At 63.9% G+C, this 17,129-nt stretch overlaps 1 protein-coding gene across 1 annotated transcript; it reads left to right on the top strand.

Annotated features, from left to right (window-relative positions):
• The first annotated feature begins 655 nt into the window (after positions 1 to 655).
• On the top strand, positions 656 to 9,797 carry NES (nestin). The gene is made up of 4 exons (XM_080824416.1): positions 656 to 1,614; positions 2,647 to 2,771; positions 4,467 to 4,540; positions 4,794 to 9,797. The coding sequence occupies exons 1-4, from the start codon at positions 835 to 837 to the stop codon at positions 9,311 to 9,313; spliced, it is 5,499 nt and encodes a 1,832-aa protein (XP_080680542.1). The 5' UTR covers positions 656 to 834; the 3' UTR covers positions 9,314 to 9,797.
• The last annotated feature ends 7,332 nt before the right edge of the window (positions 9,798 to 17,129 follow it).

Genomic DNA, 17,129 nt, shown 5'->3' with positions numbered 1-17,129 from the left:
TGCCTACTAAACGCCTCGTGACACCGAGGGCGGGAGGGGCCCCCTTCCCTGGGAACTGGGGGAGCCTTGCCCTCCCCGAACAGTGGGTTTGTGAGCCTCAGGCCACAGGGAAGAGCGGCGGGAAGCACCGAGCGGAGCGGTGGGCGCGCGCCGCCCCCCGCATCTCCTCGCGTCCTGGCGTCTGTGCACACGCCGCGCCTCCGGACAGACAGTCCTTGCGCTCGCTCTCCGCGCGCGGCCCCCCCACCCCCGTCCCCTCTGCGATGCCGCCTTCTCCCGGGCCACACAAGCCGACGTCCCGTGAGAGGCCCATCACTGCTCCCATTTTGTGGATGAAGAAACCGAGTCCGAGGACTTCGTAAGCGGTACCTCTGCTGCGGGTGCTGAGGAACAGGGACCCGCCCCGCTGCCGACCCCACCCCCCGCCTTGCCCGCCCGCCCCCCCAGGCGTCGGTCCCGGCCCCCTCCGCAGGCCCAGCTCGGGGCACGGCCTCGCCCGAAGACAGCCGCTCGGGGGATCGGGTTCCCCAGGCAGGCGTCGCGCTCGCTCCAGCTCCCGCACAGCGCGGCGCGCCGCCGCGGGTCGGACCCGCTTCCCGAACTGCAGGGGTTAAGGCCCGGGTCCCGCCCCTTTTCCCGCCAGGCCGGCGGGAGTATGAATAGCCTCGTTCCCACTCCCGACGCTCAGTCGCTCAGCTGCTCCTCGCCCCGCCCCGGCATTGTCCCCGGAGGTCTCCTTTCCCCTCCCCGTGCGTCCTAAGAGCTGTGAGAGTTGCTGGCTTCTCCCGCTGCCCGGCGTCTCTCCGCCTTCGGTGGGTCAGGCTCGCTAGCAAGATGGAGGGCTGCCTGGGGGAGGAATCTTTTCAGATGTGGGAGCTCAACCGGCGCCTGGAGGCCTACCTGGCGCGGGTCAAGGCCCTAGAGGAGCAGAATGAGCTGCTCGGCGCGGAGCTCGGAGGCCTCCGGGCAAAGACCGGGGACGCCTCCTGGCGCGCCCGCGCCGACGACGAGCTGGCGGCCCTGCGGGCCCTTGTCGACCAGCGCTGGCGGGAGAAGCACGCGGCCGAGGTGGCGCGCGACAACCTGGCGGAAGAGGTGGCGGGCGTGGCAGGCCAGTGCCAGCAGCAGCGGCTGGCGCGGGAGCGGGCAGCGGCCGAGGCGGCCCTTCTCCGGCGTGCGGCCGAGGCCGAGAAGTGCGCCCAGACCCGGCTGAGCGCCCGGGCGGCGGAGCTGGAGCGCGAGCTGGAGGTGGTGTGCGCGGCGCACGAGGAGGAGCGCGCGGTCCTGAGCGCCCGGCCCCGCGCCCCCAGCCGCCCCGCCGCGCCCCGCGGGCCCCCCGCGCCCGCCCCGGAGCTGGAGGAGCTGGCGCGGCAGCTGGGCGACGCGTGGCGCGGGGCGGTGCGCGGCTACCAGGAGCGCGTGGCGCGCATGGAGACGTCGCTGGGCCAGGCCCGCGAGCGCTTGGGCCGCGCGGTGCAGGGCGCCCGCGAGGGTCGCCTGGAGCTGCAGCAGCTGCAGGCGGAGCGAGGCGGCCTCCGGGAGCGCAGGGCCGCGCTGGAGCAGAGGCTGGAGGGCCGCTGGCAGGAGCGGCTGCGTGCCACCGAGAAGTTCCAGGTGACAGGGGCGGGTCGGGGAGCCTTGCGGTCCCTGTGGGGCTCAGGGACCTGGGGAAGGCAGCGGGGAGCGGGAGAGGCGGTGGCTGCCCAGTCAGGAGCCACTTCTTAGAAAGCCCATCCTGGTGCCAGAAGGCTCTGACTTCCCCACTTTGTCTAGAGCAGGGTGGGGGATTCAGAGCTGCGGCAAAGAGCACACCCCTGGCCTGCCAGGAGGGACAGGGGAGGGACAGGCACAGGACGGGCGGTCGGAGGGTCGCAGCCGCCTCCTCACTGTCTGGCCATGACCACCCCCCCACCCCGCCCCCTCCCCCAAACCACCGCGCTTCTCCTGGGCTCTGGTGTTGCCCAGAAGATGCGGAGGTCACCACTTCCAGCCCCCATCGCCCCCCAGCGCTGAGTCTGCCCCCTCCCCCTGACAAGACGGGGTCAGTGGCCCCCATGTGCGGCCCCAGTCCCACTCCCCTGTAATGTCTGCTCAGCTCCCCCCCCCACCCCCAGCACATTCCAGAGCCCGGGACAGCTGCTCCCCATGACACGGCGCGGATGGGACCAGCAGCTGAGAAAATAGCCTCCCGCCTGGGCCAGACAGAGGTCTGGCCACCGCCACCTCCCACCCCTCCTCTCAAAGGAGAAAGATTCCAGAACATGTGGGAAGTGGAGGGGGTGGAGGCCTCGTGTGAGGACGGGAGACAGTGATTGGGACCGGACTGTGGGCTCCAGGCCTCTTGATTAATCGTTTTTCCTTCTGCGTCCACTTTTGTTCCCCTCTCCTCCCTGGAAGTCATCTCCTCTCCTCCCTCACCTCCCCCTTCCTGTGGGAGCTGCAGTCCCATTCACTCCCCTGGGAGAGGGCCGGGAGGGGTTGCAGACCTCGGAAACCCCAGAGCGGGTGCCCTGGGCAGGACGTAGGGGAGTAGAGGGGGGATCCACCAGGGAGCAGAGGGAGCTGCGGCCCAGGGGGCCCGCGGGTTAGTTGGCGGGGGGGGGGGGAGCCTGCCCCTTCACGGGCTGTCCCCCCCTTGTTCTGCAGGCCGCTGTGGAGGCTCTGGAGCAGGAGAAGCTCGGCCTGCAGGGCCAGATCGCCCAGGTCCTAGAAGGTCGGCAGCAGCTGGCACAGCTCAAGATGTCCCTCAGCCTGGAGGTGGCTACCTACAGGTACGGGTTTCCGGGCCCGGCCAGGCGCACGGACGCACACACCCCTTCCGAGGCTGGGTCACCCCCAGAGGGGCCCAGAGCCATGGGTGGTGGGAACTGGGCTGCTGCTCGGTGCCGTGACTCCGGGCCGAGTCCTACCCCACCAGGACGTGTCCCACCGGAGCCCACCTGCTCTGGTGTGTGTTCAGGAACGAAAAAGTTTCCTGGGCTTAGGAGATCCCCCAGGGGTGGGGTGATGCTGCTGAGTGGGATGGCTTCAGGAGAGACCACTGGACACACAGGCATTGGCGGGGTAGCTCTCCATCGAGACCCCGCCTAGGGGCTGAAAAGCCCGGTCTGTGTGTGTGCGTGTGTGTGTGTGCATGCACGTATGTGTGTGCTCACGGCAAGGGGATGATGTCCCCAGGGAAGCCCCACAAAGGATGAGCTGCAGGTTGGGGGCGGGGGCACCCGACCTGGGCCTTGGTCTCCTTGTCTGGAGGTGGGAGAGAGGCTGGGTGACATCCAGGCCCCTTCTATCCTGAATGTCACAGGCCTGACTCCCCTCGAGCCCCGGCCCCCTGGCCCTGCCCAGCTCTGCCGCTGATCACATTTCCTGTTGGCTCCAGAAAGGCTGAGACCGAGGAAGTGCCGCCTCTCTCAAAGCCACAGTCTCTTCTGGGAAATTGGCCTGGGGAGCCGGGGGGCGGGGGTACCCCGGGATGGAGCTTGAGGATGGGGTTTTGCCTTCGGGTGGGGTCAGGGCTAGACATGCAAGGACAGTAGCCCGAGAATTCACAGGCCGACCAAGACAGGGACCCCGGGACAGGATCAGGAGGGCAGGGAAGGCAGGGCCCCAAGAGGGAAGGTCAGTGAGGGTCCTGGGATGAAGAAGAGGACACCGAGCTCAGAGAGTCAGAGCCCCGGGGGCAAGGACAGCGGTGAGGTCACGGCAGACACTAAGCAGACTCAGAGTCCTTGAGAGGAGCAGGGAGTGGATGCTTGGCATCACCCCCCACCCCGCCCCGGACCCTCCTCATTCCCCGCGGGGCACGGAGGCAGGGTCAGGGATACAAAGACTGCCACTGCCCCCAAAGTCTTGGGATCCCAGGATGAGGGCTTCAACCCCCAGTCAAACCACCCAGGGGAAGGGTCAGGGCCGGCTTAACCAGTGGTTTCTGAGGCATGAAAAGGATTTGGAGAGAGAGAGCGGAATTCATTTGCTTTTGTCTGTGACCAGCTTTGGGGGCCCTGGGGGAGAGGGAGGGAGCCTATCCCATGGGAACAGGCCTGAGAATTCCCACTTCCCCTGGGAAGCCCCCCACTCAGACCCTCCAGACTGCACTGTGGACAAAGGCAGTGATTAGCATGAGAATCGGCCCCACAGGGAGGATGAGATCACTGGCCTGGGGTTGGGGGTGGGGGGGGCTGTGTGGGTGTGTGCACACTGTGTGGACTGTGTGGGAATCTGCTGTGTGTGAATCTGGCCATGTGTCCCAAGCATGTGTGCAATGCTGTGGTTTGTGTCCATGGGACTCCCTGGGCTCAGCCAAGTGTGACCCCACGCGTGGCTTTTGTGCGGCGGTGGAAATGAAGAGCGAGCCGGCAGGGCCAGGGACACAGGCTCAGCTGAGTCCTCCCAGGCCGGCTTGCCAGAGGCCTGCAGACAGACAGACAGACAGACGGCTGACCCAGCATTTCCTCCCTCATCCCCAGGACCCTCCTAGAGGCTGAGAATTCCAGGCTGCAGACCCCTGGTGGTGTTTCCAAGGCTTCTCTCTGCTTCCAGGGTAAGAGGAGGGGTCAGGGCCCCCCCACCCCCCACTCTCTCCTTCTTTGCTCTTTAAGCCCCAGAGTAATTCCTATCCTGGGAGACCCAGTCTAGGTCTTGAGTCCTTGGCCTCCGGTACCAGTGAGTGGACTCTCAGCCCAGCCAGTGGAAGGTGGGGCAGGGCTCACGGGCACTCTTGCCAGAAGTGGTAGCTGCTTCGAAACTCCCCGCCAGTCCCTACTGACACTGTCTCTTCCCCTCTGCCTTTCCAGACCCTAAGCTGGAGCTGCATTTCCCTGGGATCCCAGAGGGCCAGCATCTGGGACCTTTGCTCTCTGCCCTGAGCCCTACTTCCCTGTCCTTGCCCTTGCCTGATACCCTTGAGACACCTGTGCCAGGCTTTCTGAAGAGCCGAGAATTCCTCCAGGCCCGCACCCCAACCCTGGCCAGCACCCCCATCCCACCCAAACTTCCGGCTCCCTGCACTGTTATAGATGCAGAGATCGGAGCCCAGGATGCCCCCCTCTCCCTGCTCCAGCCACAGATTGAGAGGGAGCAGGCCCCAGAGGCTATGCGGGCCCTGGCCATCCCTTCCAGCATTCTGCCAGGACCAGAGGAGCCTGGGGGCGAGCAACAAGAGGCCGGTACTGGCCAGTCTCCTGAGGATCACACCTCCTCGGCCCCACCCCTCGGCCCAGACCCCTGTAGTTTAGAGGCCAAAGGGAGAGAACCCAGTGGGTCTAGAATGGCTAGCAGATTCCAGGACGAAGGTGAAGGGCAAATCTGGGGGCTGGCAGAGAAAGAAACTGCCCTAGAGGTAAAAATGGTGAACAGTTTGCAGCAGGAAACACGGCAAGAAGATGGGGGTCTGAATGTGAAGGAAATCCAGGACTCCCAGGGTCCTTTGGAAGAAGAAACTCTGAAGTCTGTGGAAGAGGAAATTCAAGAGCCGCTGATGTCTCTGGAAAAACAGAGCCACGAGACACTGAGATCTGTAGAGGAGAATCCAGAATCTCTGAGGTCTTTGAAGGAAGAGAGGTTAGACACATCAAAAGGTATAGAAATGGAGAATCAAGAGCTATTGACGTCTTTAGAAGAGAAGGATGCAGAAGTAGTGAGACTTCTAGAAAAAGAGACTCAGGGGCTACTTAAACCTGTAGGAAAAGAGGACCCACAGACATTGCAATCTCTAGAAAAGGAGAATCGAGAACTAATGGGGTCTCTTGAAGGTAATGTAGAGACATTTTTATATCCAGAAAAGGAAAATCAAGTGTTAGTAAGGTCTCTAGAAGAGAACTTTGAGTCAATGAGAGATTCAGAAAAGGAGAATCAAGAGCCACTGAGATCTCTAGAAGATGAGAATCTAGAGAACTTGAGACTACTAGAAAAAGAAAACCAAGAGTCTCTCAACTCTCCAGAAGGTGAGAAGCTTAAGACCTTGAGACCTCCAGAAAAAGAGAACCAGGAACCACTGAGGTGTCTAGAAAAAGATGACCAAGGGACATTGAGGCCGCTAGAAAAAGAGAACCAGGAGTCCTTGAGGTCTCTAGAAGAAGAAGACCAGGAAGCAGTGAGACCTCTAGAAGAAAAATACCAGGAGCCAGTGAGGTCTGTAGGAGATGAGAACCAGGAGACATTGGGATCTCTAGAAAAAGAGAACCAGAGGTCCTTGGGGTCTCTAGAAGAACCTCTTCTTCAGAAGATAGTGATACCTGTAGAAGAAGAGAACCAGGAGCCAGTGAGGTCTCTAGAAGAAGAAGACCAGGAGACACTGAGGCCCGTAGAAAAAGAAAACCAGGAGCCAGTGAAGTCTCTAGAAGATGAGAACCAGAAGACATTGGGATCTCTAGAAAAAAAGACCCAGAGGTCCTTGAGGTCTCTAGAAGAAGAGGACCGAGAGACAGTGAGACCTCTAGAAAACGAACACCAGCAGCCAGTGGTGTCTCTAGTAGAAGAAGACCAGGCAACACTGAGACTTTTAGAAAAAGAGAACCACGAGCCAGTGAAGTCTCTAGAAGATGAGAACCAGGAGACATTGGGATCCCTAGAAAAAGAGAATCAGAGGTCCTTGGGGTCTCTAGAAGAAGATGACCAGGAGACAGTGAGTCCTCTAGAAAAAGAAAACCAGGAGCCAGTGGAGTGTCTAGAAGAAGATGCCCAGGAGACATTGAGGCCTCTAGAAAAAGAGAACCAGGATCCAGTGGGGTGTCTAGTAGAAGAAGACGAGGCAACATTAAGACCTCTAGAAAAGGTGAAACCAGAGCCACAAATATCTCTCAGAAAAGACCAGGAGATATTTAGATCTCTTGAAAATGAGAATCAACAGTTATTAAGGTTCCCAAAAGAAGAGAGTGACAAGGCAATGAGATCTTCGGAGTCAGAGAATCTAGAACCACCAAAGTCTGCAGGAGACAATTTGGGACTATTGAAATCTCTAGAAACTCAAGAGCCACTGTGGTCTCCAGAAGAAATGAATCAGGAGACAACGAAACCTCTAGACAAGGAAATTCAAGAACCACCGGAGTCTGTGGAAGTCGGCGGAGGGACACGGGGGCCTCTAGAAAAGGAGGCTCAGGAACCACCGGGCTGTGTGGGCGAGTGGAACCGAGAGAATCGGGGGCCTCCAGAAGAGCCGGGTCAGGAAAGCCAAAGGTCCCTGACCGAGGAAGAGACCCCTGCGCGGACGGAGGACCCAGAGTCGCCAGCGTCTCCGAAAGAGGCAGGACAGGAGTCGCCGCAGCGTGTCAACCAGCAGGGGTGGGAAGACACGCTGGGGGATGGAGAACCGGATCAGGATTCGCCCCCTGGCAGGGCGGCGGCAGGCCAGGAAGCTGAGGCAAAGCCGGGCGCGAGGGAGTCAGGTGGCTTCGCGGGGAAGAAGGAGCCCGAGGGGCGCGGACAGCTGTGGCTGGCGGCTGCAGGGGAGGCCCGGAGCACCGGCGAGGGGCACCCAGGGAGCCCGGAGCCCCAGGAGCAGAGAGCGCCAGTCGAGGGAGCCAGTGGGGAGGGAGGCACTGAGGACTTCGGGGACCCCGAAGGGCCACCAGAGCAAGTCCGGGCACCAGACATCCAACCTGCCCAGGGAGCATCTGAGGCGAGAGAGCTGGTGTTGGAAGGTGGACATGAGTCCGCGGGGGGCGGCCAGGCCTCCCCAGAGGTCGCTTTGGGGTTAGGGACAGCTGCGGGCGAGTCTGCCGTGGGAAGCCGGCAGGGACCGGAGCGGGAGGTGGGGGGGCTGGAGGACCCAGGCTGCCCGGCCAGAGAGGAGGGGACGGCGCCACCCATGGGCAAGGAAGGTTTGGAGGGGGAGAGGATGCAGGGCTCGGAAGGGTCCAGAGAGGACCCGGAGGAGGTGGCCGCTCTGGACCAAGAGCTTTCCACCCTGTCCAGGAGGAGCATGGGCCCCCTGGAACCTTCCAGAGGCTGGGGGGAGGCAGAGCTGGGGGCCCCCTGGGGAGCAGAGTCCGGGCTCCCCGCCGAGACCGAGGGCCCCTCTCACAGTGGAAGCAGTAGGGGTGCCCCTCGGCCCGGGCCCCTGGCGTTGGAGGAAGCAGGAGAGGCAGAGCTAGTGCTGGGGCCCGCTGAGCCCCGGGCACCCAGCCCGATCCCTGGAGGTGCCCCTGGGCTCCAGCTCCTGGCTGAGGGGAGCCCGGAGGCTGGCTGGGGGCTGGAGGGCAGAGAGGAGGCTCTGGGAAGGGTGGAGGGGGAGCAGGAGGACTTGGGTCTCCAGGAGGGGGAGGAGAACAGAGAAGACAGCGAGGCTGATGAACTTGGGGAAACTCTTCCAGACTCCACTCCCCTGGGCCTCTATCTCCAGTCCCAGGCCTCCCCCAGGTGGGATCCGGTTGGAGAGCCGAGGCCCTCCCCGCAAGGGGAGGCCAGAAAGGAAGGCTGGGGTCCTTCTGTCCCGGCCTCTGAGGGCTGTGGGGCCCAGCGAGGGGGCGAGGAGGAGGAGAACGAGGATGAGGACGCGGAGAAGGAGGAGGACGAGGAGGATGAGGAGGAGCAGGAATGCGGTCAGGACTCTGACTTGTCGGAGGAGTTTGAGGACCTGGAGACCGAGGCTCCTCGCCTTCCTGGGGTCCCCGGGATCCCCAGGGAGGCTGTGGAACCTCCGGGCCGAGCTCCTGAGCCTGCAGCCTGGGCCGGGGAGGGTGAGTCTGACGGGTTTGCGGATGAGGAAGAGAGTGGGGAGGAGGGAGAGGAGGACACAGAGGAAGAGGATGGGAGGGAGCCAGGGGCGGGCCGGTGGGGCCCAGGGTCCTCTGCCGGCCCCCTCCCGGCCCTGAGTGGCCCTCAGAGAGGGAACTTCCCGGGGTTTGAGACCACAGATGGCACCGTCCCCTGGGATGATGGCATGAGGGACGCGGCAGCTGATGTCCGGAGAACCGCCCTGGAGACTGAGTCCCAGGACAGCTCGGAGCCCTCGGGCTCGGACGAGGAGTCTGGCCCTGTTTCCTTGGAGAGGGAGGACCAGGTCCCCGAGCCTCTGGGAACACTCGGTGGGGTGGGGAACAGCCTGGGTGTCCCTGGCCAGGGCCCCAGCCTGAAGGAGGAGTTAGAGCGTGTGAGTGGGGGGGTGGTAAACGGGCTGCAGCAGTCGGAGGGAGGAGGGCAGGGGAAACTGGGGGGGCCCGAGGGGGACCCAGGCAGCCCCTTGGAGGAGGAGGACAATGAGGGGGCTGCCCTGAAGTCCCCTTGGGCAGGACCTCCTCTTCACCTGGGCGCGGGCCAGTTCCTGAAGTTCACGCCGAGGGAAGACGTCGCCTCCTGGTCCTCAGGGGAGGACTAGAGAGAGCTCCTCCCTCGCTGAGGACTCGGGGGGGGGTGTGTGTGTTGGGGGGTCCCTAAGTCCCCTCCCTGCTCAGAGGCAGCACTCCTGAAGTTATGATCCCTCGACCCGTGGCCTCTGTCCCAGAGGCCCGGCCGGCCAGGGTGAAGCAGGGGTGAGTCCCGAGAACAGGGGCTCTGGAATGCACCCCAGCCCGCAGACCTGCCGTCCCAGGAGGCTCCCGCCGGCTGAACCACTGCAGGACTAGGCCCCTCTCCTCCCACACCCCTTCTCCCCTCCTGTCCTCTGGGAAGGGCTCCCCCCAGGGGAGGGGGCTGTGGTGGTCCTCACCGCAGGGCTCCCTTGCCCTGTCCCTCCTCGCTGCACCCTTGCAGGGGGTCTGGCCACCGGGGGAGGGGGTACTCCCAGGCCCTGACCGCCCCCGCCCTGTGTTCCTGCCGTGTCGTGTCGGGCTCATCCCTGCCTGAATAAAGCAATCTTTGGTCTCTGCCGTCTGGACTCTTCCTTCCCCGGGGTGGGGGGTCCTCGGGGCCCGGTGGAGTAGAGGAGATGGGGTGACTGGGGACGAAGCTAGTGCTGGGGAGGGGCTGCCTCTGCGGAGAGAAGGAACGGGAAGGCCTCCCGGGGCCCGGGGTGGGGGGTGGGGGGCAGTCCGGGTGACCCCTGTGCTGACAGAAGCCAGGGCCATCATCATCTCTGCCCACAGCACTGATGACAGGCATTAGGCTGGGGGCCACCCCACCGTGGGCTTCCTCCCCCCCCCGGCCCCTCAGTGCCGCCAGGATAATGAACCCCTTGCCTCCAAACCCTAACAGTCGTCTGGCCTGCGATGTCGACTCCACAGGGCTGGGTCAGAGCGGGAGGAGGGAGGCTGTGTGGCCCCTGCTCAGTGCTTGACCTCTCTGGACCTCAGACTCAGCTGCAGTGCGGGGCGCTGGGCTGGGTGACAGGGAAGGGGTGTGGGGGTGCCTTGGGGGCAGAAGAACCAGAGGAGGTGAGGTTCGGCCTGGGGTACCCTCCTTCCCTGCCACGGCTCCTCCCCGCCCCCTCCTCTCTTCCCAGGAGGGCTCTGGGTCCCTGTGAGGGCAGGGAGAGGCCAAGATTCCCAGGTTAGATGGGGCCCTAGGCCTTGAAGTCAGGATACCCAGAGAGAAACCGCTGGGGCTCTGGCTCACGGCCCCTCTAAGTGTCTGGCTGGGGGCGGGGTTAGGGGCCCGAGAAAGAAACTTTCCACACTTGGAGGCTGGCCAAAGTCCCGGAGCTCTTCCTCTCCCCGGGCCCAAGGCTGAGGGCAGGGGGACAATGAGAGGGTGGAGTCCCAGCCCGCTGGCTCCCACTCAGGTCCTCTGGCCAAAGAGGGGTGGGCGGATGGGCAGGAGGCGCCCTGATAGACTCCCGCTGTCCCCCTCTCCACTCGGGAGTCTCTGTCTTGGGCACCCAGGCCCTCATGTCACACACACCCCTGCCCTTGGGTGCCGGAGCCTGTCCGTCCCCACCCTTCTGGCAGCCCAAGGTCCTGTACCCAGTGTGACAAGGCCGGTCTGATCCCGCCAGCCCGCGGGGCCCGGGGGCCAGCACTCAGCGTCCGGGCAAGTAGGGCCCACCCGCTGCCCCTCTCATGGGACAGAGGAGCCCTGTGCTTGATCTCCCCAGGCCCTCGGGCACTGCCGCCTGGGCCAGGGGCCAAAGACAAGAGACCATGCCAAGCCGTCCTTCCCTGTCCCCGGGTGTCCCTCCTGCCCCCGACACTGGGATCCCTGATCCCCTACAGGGTCACCCCCACAATCCTGAACAGGGGAAGGATGCGAGTGAGACAGAAGTCAGGGCTTCTGGAAAGGGGGTGTGTAGTGGGAGGCGTGTTCTCTTTGGAAACGGCCGTCTGTCGTGGCAATAAGAGAAATGAAGGTTGGTAACAGGGTCATTCCGGGAGGTGGTAAGAGTGAGTGTTGCTTTTCAGGAGACACTGCTGAGCACCTGCTGCCGCACTGTCACTGTGCGGACTCCGAGAATCCGGGGCTCCTCGTTCCCTTCTTCTTTTTTTTTAAGACCTTATTTATTTATTTGGCAGACAGAGATCACAAGTAGGCAGAGAGGCAGGCAGAGAGAGAGGGGGAAGCAGACCCCCTGCTGAGCAGAGAGCCCGATGTGGGGCTCGATCCCAGGACCCCGGGATCATGACCTGAGCCGAAGGCAGAGGCTTAACCCACCGAGCCACCCAGGCGCCCCTGAACAAGGGCTTCTGCGTGGAAGTCACATTCGAAGACAGAGCTGAGGAGGTTATGGGAGCATAAAACGGGGGACCTTGCCTGATGTGGGCTGGGGGAGGAGGGGGAGGGGAAGGGGGGAGGGAAAGGATCCCAGTCAGGGGGAACAGCATGTGCAAAATCCTGGGGCAAGACCAGAGAGCCTGGGGGATTGTGGAGCAGAAGGAAGGCATGTGTGACCAGAGATGGAGGATGATGGGGGAGAAGGTTCACAGGGACACTAAGGGGAGTCTGAGTCTCTGGGCTGAGGCCTTGTCTGGCGGCCAGGAAGTGTGCACGTCTTCTTGGGGGAAAGGAGCCAATGCTGGGCTTGAAGGCATGGTGGCATGGCCAGGTTTGTGTTTTCAATATGACCTCTGTTGGTGGGGCCAGGATAGGCTTCAGGGAGGCTACTGCAATGGTCCGGGCAGGGGCGCTGGCGGCAGGGAACATGAAGAGGGCAGAAGTAAGAGAAGCAGGATCTCAGCTCTTGGTGGCCTGCCACGGGGGACGGGGGAGTGTGTGGCAGCAGAGGCTCCCAGGTTTTCACTGGGGCAGCAGGAAGGGGGCTCCCGTCTTCTGAGCTGGAGAATCTGGAGGGGCTGCCTCGGGGTTCAGGAGAGAGGGCCAGGGTGGGGACAAGAGCAGGAGGGTGGGTGGCCTGGGGTCACCCAGAGAGCCCAGGAGAGAGCCCCAGGTACCTACCCGCAGAGAGGCCAGGGAATGGGAGGACCCGGGGCCTGGCACCTCAGCGGAACCTGTCCTCTTGGAAAGTTCCAGGAGAGCACGGACTTTGTCCAGCCCAGGGTCTCTGCGGCCCCCAGGGTGCTCAGCAAACAGGAACGGAATGAATGAAGGGAGAAATGAACCGTGATGAGGTCAGACAGCAGGAAGCACTTGGGAGGGTGGAGTCCCCGGAGAAGGGAGAGAGCAGGCAGCACCCATCCCTCCAGCAACCCCCCCCAACAGGAGGACAAGCGGGAGGTTATTCTGGGGCCTCTGCCGGTAAATATAGCCTCCGAGGGGCGGGGGCGGGGTGGGGGGCCGGAGGTGGCTGCCTCCGTTTGTTTGGGGCACTTCCTTATAAGGCTGTCCAGCCTGAGGCCCCAGAGGGTGAGGTCAGGGGCTGAGCTCTCCACTCAGCCAGCCCCATGCTGTCCTTGCTGCCGCCACCACGGGCCACCACGGTGCCACCCGCCGGGTCGGTCTCGGAGGGAATCAAAGGCCTGGGCTTTGGGCTCGGGCCAAGGGAGCTCCCAGTGGGGCCTCTTCAAGGGGCCGTCCGCCTTCCTGCCTGCTGTGCGTGCCCAGTGCACACCGGGGAGGGTGTCCGTCCAGGGTCCTCCGGGAAGGTGGGGCTGGGGCCCGCTGTTCCCCCTCAGAGCCCCTTGGCTGGAGGCTCCACGTGGCTGTGGCTCCTGTGGTCTAAGCCTAGACCTCCGGCTGCAGGCTGCCCCTCTCCTGGCCTCTCCAGATCACTCGGATTCCCTTCACTGCCTCCAAAGGCCCTGGCCCCTCAGCTCCCCGCGGCCCTCCCCCAGCCCCTCCTGGGGGACCAGCTGCTGCCACTTGACCCTGTGGTGTCCCAGCTGCCGTGTCTGTAATGCCATCCTCGCAGGGAAGGAGGAATGTGGTTTAATTTCAGCTGGAATGTGCCCTCTGGGCTGCCCACCGCGAGGGGAGGGGACGGAGACCAAGCCTGCCCGAGCCCAGGAAACTCAACTGGACTCTCGGCTTGGGGACAGGCCTCCGGGTCCCCTGAGCCCTGCCCCCACCCTGCAGCAGAGGCCCTGCTCCAGGACGGGTCCCACAGAGGGACGGGTTTCCCAGGGAGCTGGGGAAAGGGAGGCTTATTTCCAAGTGCGCAGGCCCCGCTTAGACAGAAGAGAGTCCCAGGGGGCTGAGCAGGGAAGGGACTGAATGAAGGAGGGGGGGAGGGGGGACAGAAGAGCCTAAGGTGAGCCCCGCCCCCCCCCCCCCCCCCAGTCTGCAGCGGGAAGACAGGGAGCTGTTTCCTCTCTCACATCCACTTCTCTGCCTCTGTCCCCGCTGAGGGCCCCTTTCCCTAGCCCGTTCCAACCTGGATCACACTTGTCTCTTCTCCAAATTCAGGAGCGCTTGGCTCTGGCCCCGTTATTCCAGGGTCTCCAGGGTCCCCAGGGTGGACGGCCCACCTGTAACCTGACAACAGGAGGGGACCCAGACCCCAGAGGCCCCTCCAGTCTTCTCGGGCAGCCACCAGCTCTCCTCCTCCAGCCCCGTTCACCCTGCCCTCCCCCATGACTCAGCTGCAGCTCCAGAAATAAGTCCAGGCAGCTGCCAGGGGGCCACCGTCGAGGAACCAGCTCCCGGCAGCTGTGGACTCAGCTGCTGATGAGCCAGGGCCCCAGGGTCCCGGGAAGGGTGGCTGGAGGCTTCAGGGCTGGGGAGACACCTCACCAGCTCTGCCCCTCCCAGGCCCTTGGTCAGCCTCGCTCGCTCGCCACTCACAAGCCCACTCCCCCTCCCCATCTCCCCATTTTGCCTCTCCTTGGTCTGCTACCTGCTTTTCTCCCTGACCCCGGTTCCTTGCGGGCTCCCAAACCCGTGGGTCTCTCCTGGGCTCCTTCCTTTTCTACTCAGCTCACGGGTCACAGAGAACTTCGGTTCACCTTGATGGGGAAACTGAGGCACAGAGCAGAGCGACATCCCCTGCCAATGCTCCTAAGAGCCCCTAGACACAGGTTAGGGGGCTGTGGGCGGCTCCCCTTACATGCCCCTGTCCCCAGGGGTCAGCAGCCCTGCCTGGCTAACGAGCTCCCCAGGACTAAGGGAAAACGGCCGGGAGGCCGCAGCCCCCACTCAGACGATGAATTAGACGTCAGAGTCCCTCCGCAGCGCCTTCACATGCTGCCTCCTTCCTCTTTTCTCATCTTCCCCCCCCCCCCCTTCCTCGGGTTCTGCCCCTGAGACCCTCAGTTCATCCTTCCTGGGAGGAAGCCTCTGCTTTGCAGCCAGCGGAGCCGACGGACTGGACGGGACATGTCAGGAAGGCCCGAGCTGTCTGGGGGAGGCAGAAGGGAGCGAGGAGACCTGGGTCCTCACTTCGGCCAGGGATCTGACTGCAGCCCCCAGGGTGAGCCCGCCCACCCCCAGGGGCTGACAGGCTGAGCATTTTTGGAAGTCTTTGGGCAGCCTGGACAATGGGGCTCTTTCTCTCCCAGCGCAGGAGACCGTCCCACAGACAGGGCTGAGGCCTGGACAAAGGCCCCAGTGAGGTCAGGGCAGTGTGTGGGAGTTAGGGGCGGGGGGGGGGGTGGTGGAGGGATGGGGAGGTGGGGTGGTGGTTAGAGCTGTCTGGGGGAATGCTGGGGACCATGGTAGTTGGAGGGCATCTGGAGGGCTCCTCTGCCCAGCCCCTAAGGCCAGGCCCCGCTTCTCTCCTTATAGCCATTCACTCTGACCTCATCCCAAGAGAACAGGTGGCCCTGAGGGGTCCCCATGTCAGACGCTGGGGGAAAGAGGCCTAGAATGTAAGCATGCCTGGTGGGGGGGGCTTGGCAGGGGTGACCTGGTCAGACCCAGGTGTGCTCCTGCTCCAGGCTCTTCCGGGAGGGACAGGGTGGGGCCCCCATGAGCATGAGGTGCTGATCCCTCTGCCCCGCCGTCCACACATGTGCACACACACACACCCCTGGACGCGCGCGCACGTGCACACACACACCTGGGCTCACGCACGCACATAGGCGCGGGTCAGGGCCAGACTCAGTTCACAGTGCTGAGTCATCCCTGGGCCAGCTCCCCCTCCTCCAGGAAGCCCAACAAAGCCAGGAGAAGGCTTAGGCTTCCGTTTCCTGCGGACTCGCTCCAGTGGTGGCAGGTGCTGGGGGGGGCGGAGACGACTCCAGCGGCAGCCCGGTGTGAACCCCTGCAGAGCTCCTCACACACACAGCATGCGGTGGACCCCTGCTACAGCCGTGGGGGACACTCAGGGAGGAAGTGTTGGTGGCCCGCCGGGAGACGGAAGCCCCCTCCAGCTCCCGCCCAGGAGCCCTTGGGGGTCCACCCTGCTGTCTCAAGTCCTGTGGGGATCTGCTCTGCAGAGAACCTCCCTTAGGAGCCCAGGGACGGACACTGCCAGCTCCTCTGCCTTCTCCTCTTCGGGCCCAGCCTTCCGAGGCGCACCTTGGTCTTGAGACACTCACCAGCCCAGCTAGATGCCTGACGTCCCTAGCAAGGCCCCGAGGAGGCAATCCCGGGGTAGAACAGAATAAAGTGGGGGTCTACTCTGGCCCCAGGATCATCTTCCTCCCTGTGACTCCTGCAAAAACAGCCCCATCCCCTAGCCATGGTCGGCTGGGTTGTATGGGAGAGGCAGGTGAGCCCTGGTGGGGAGAGGAAGGCCGGGGTAGCTGGGCCCCAGAGGTCATGCTGGCACCCAGCCCCAGCCGGTGTGGGGTCTCCTAAAGGGTGGAGAGGGCCAGGAGCGGGTGGCACCTGTCCAGGGTGCCTCGCTGTCTCTGGTCTTTCGCGATGGCTCTCAGCCGTCTGGCTCCTCTGAGTCTCACCCAGTTTTCCAAAGTGCAGGAGAAGGAATCAGAATTGCCCAAGGGGGCACGACGGATGGCAACCCCAGCGCGTGTGCGCGCGCGTGCGTGACTGCGCGTGCAAGTGTGTGCACACCTGTGACCGCGTGTGTGACCGCGTGCGGGCAGCGCCCGCCGCCGCAGGGGTCCGCCCCGGCCAAGGCGCGGCGGGGCCCAAGGCCGTGCCCCGCGCGGAGGTACACACGCGCTCACACCCGTCCTCCTCTCCCCACTTCCGAGGGTGACCTCACCATCGCAGCCTCCGCTGACTCACAGCCCGCGCCGTCGGCGCACCCTGGCCGGAAGTCACCCTCCGCCCCGCCGCCCGCTCCCCCCTTCCCCACCCGCGCGGCTCGCAACGAAGGGTCGCGGCGCCCCCTGGCGGCCTCCCGGGACTCCTGCGGCTCCTCCCGCCCGGCCGCACTCACGCAGGCGCACGCGGCGCGCTCAGCCCGCCGTGCCTGCGCCGCAGCGCCCTCTGCCGGTCACATCCGGGAGCCCTACCTGGTCTTTCTCGGAGCCGAGCGCACAGCAGGGCTGGGGGCGTCCCCGGGGCCCTTGTCTTGCTGCCCCAATCCCTGTTTCCTTTGCTGGAAGTAAGCCGTGTTGCAGTCTGGCCCCCAAACCTGCATTCCCTTCACTCTCACCCTCATCCTTGAGAGAAGCCGCCCCTTTTGGGAACCTCAGATCCGGGCCACCGAGGCACCGGCCTCCCCGCCTTCCTGTGTGGGCTCGCCAGCCCTCTCCCTCCCCAGACTGTGCAGGGCCGCTGGACTGGGCACTCTGGCATTCCAGCTCCTTCCAAACACGCTAATCCTGTCGGCCAGCCCCTGCGAGCTCCTTCGTTCCGTAAACCCATATCGGGCCACTACTCTGTGCCAGCACTGTTCTCTCCACTGACCTCTTGGGAACCTCTCGGACCTTCAGAAGCTGATCAATATCCTGGGAGGCCCAGCCCAGCCCCCCTCTCATCTCCTCCCCTCTCACACAGAAGCATCAAACTGGCCT

Source organism: Martes martes (assembly GCF_963455335.1).
Source record: "Martes martes genome assembly, chromosome: 15".
Classification (NCBI taxonomy): domain Eukaryota; kingdom Metazoa; phylum Chordata; class Mammalia; order Carnivora; family Mustelidae; genus Martes; species Martes martes.
The sequence above is the reverse complement of the archived record's forward strand: the minus strand, read 5'-3'. Positions and strand labels throughout refer to the sequence as shown.

Coding starts and splice junctions, on each gene's coding strand:
- NES (XM_080824416.1), top strand. CDS start 835: ATGGAGGGCTGCCTGGGGGAGGAATCTTTTCAGATGTGGGAGCTCAAC. Junction 1,615..2,646: donor GTGCCACCGAGAAGTTCCAG/GTGACAGGGGCG, acceptor CTTGTTCTGCAG/GCCGCTGTGGAGGCTCTGGA. Junction 4,541..4,793: donor GGCTTCTCTCTGCTTCCAGG/GTAAGAGGAGGG, acceptor CTGCCTTTCCAG/ACCCTAAGCTGGAGCTGCAT.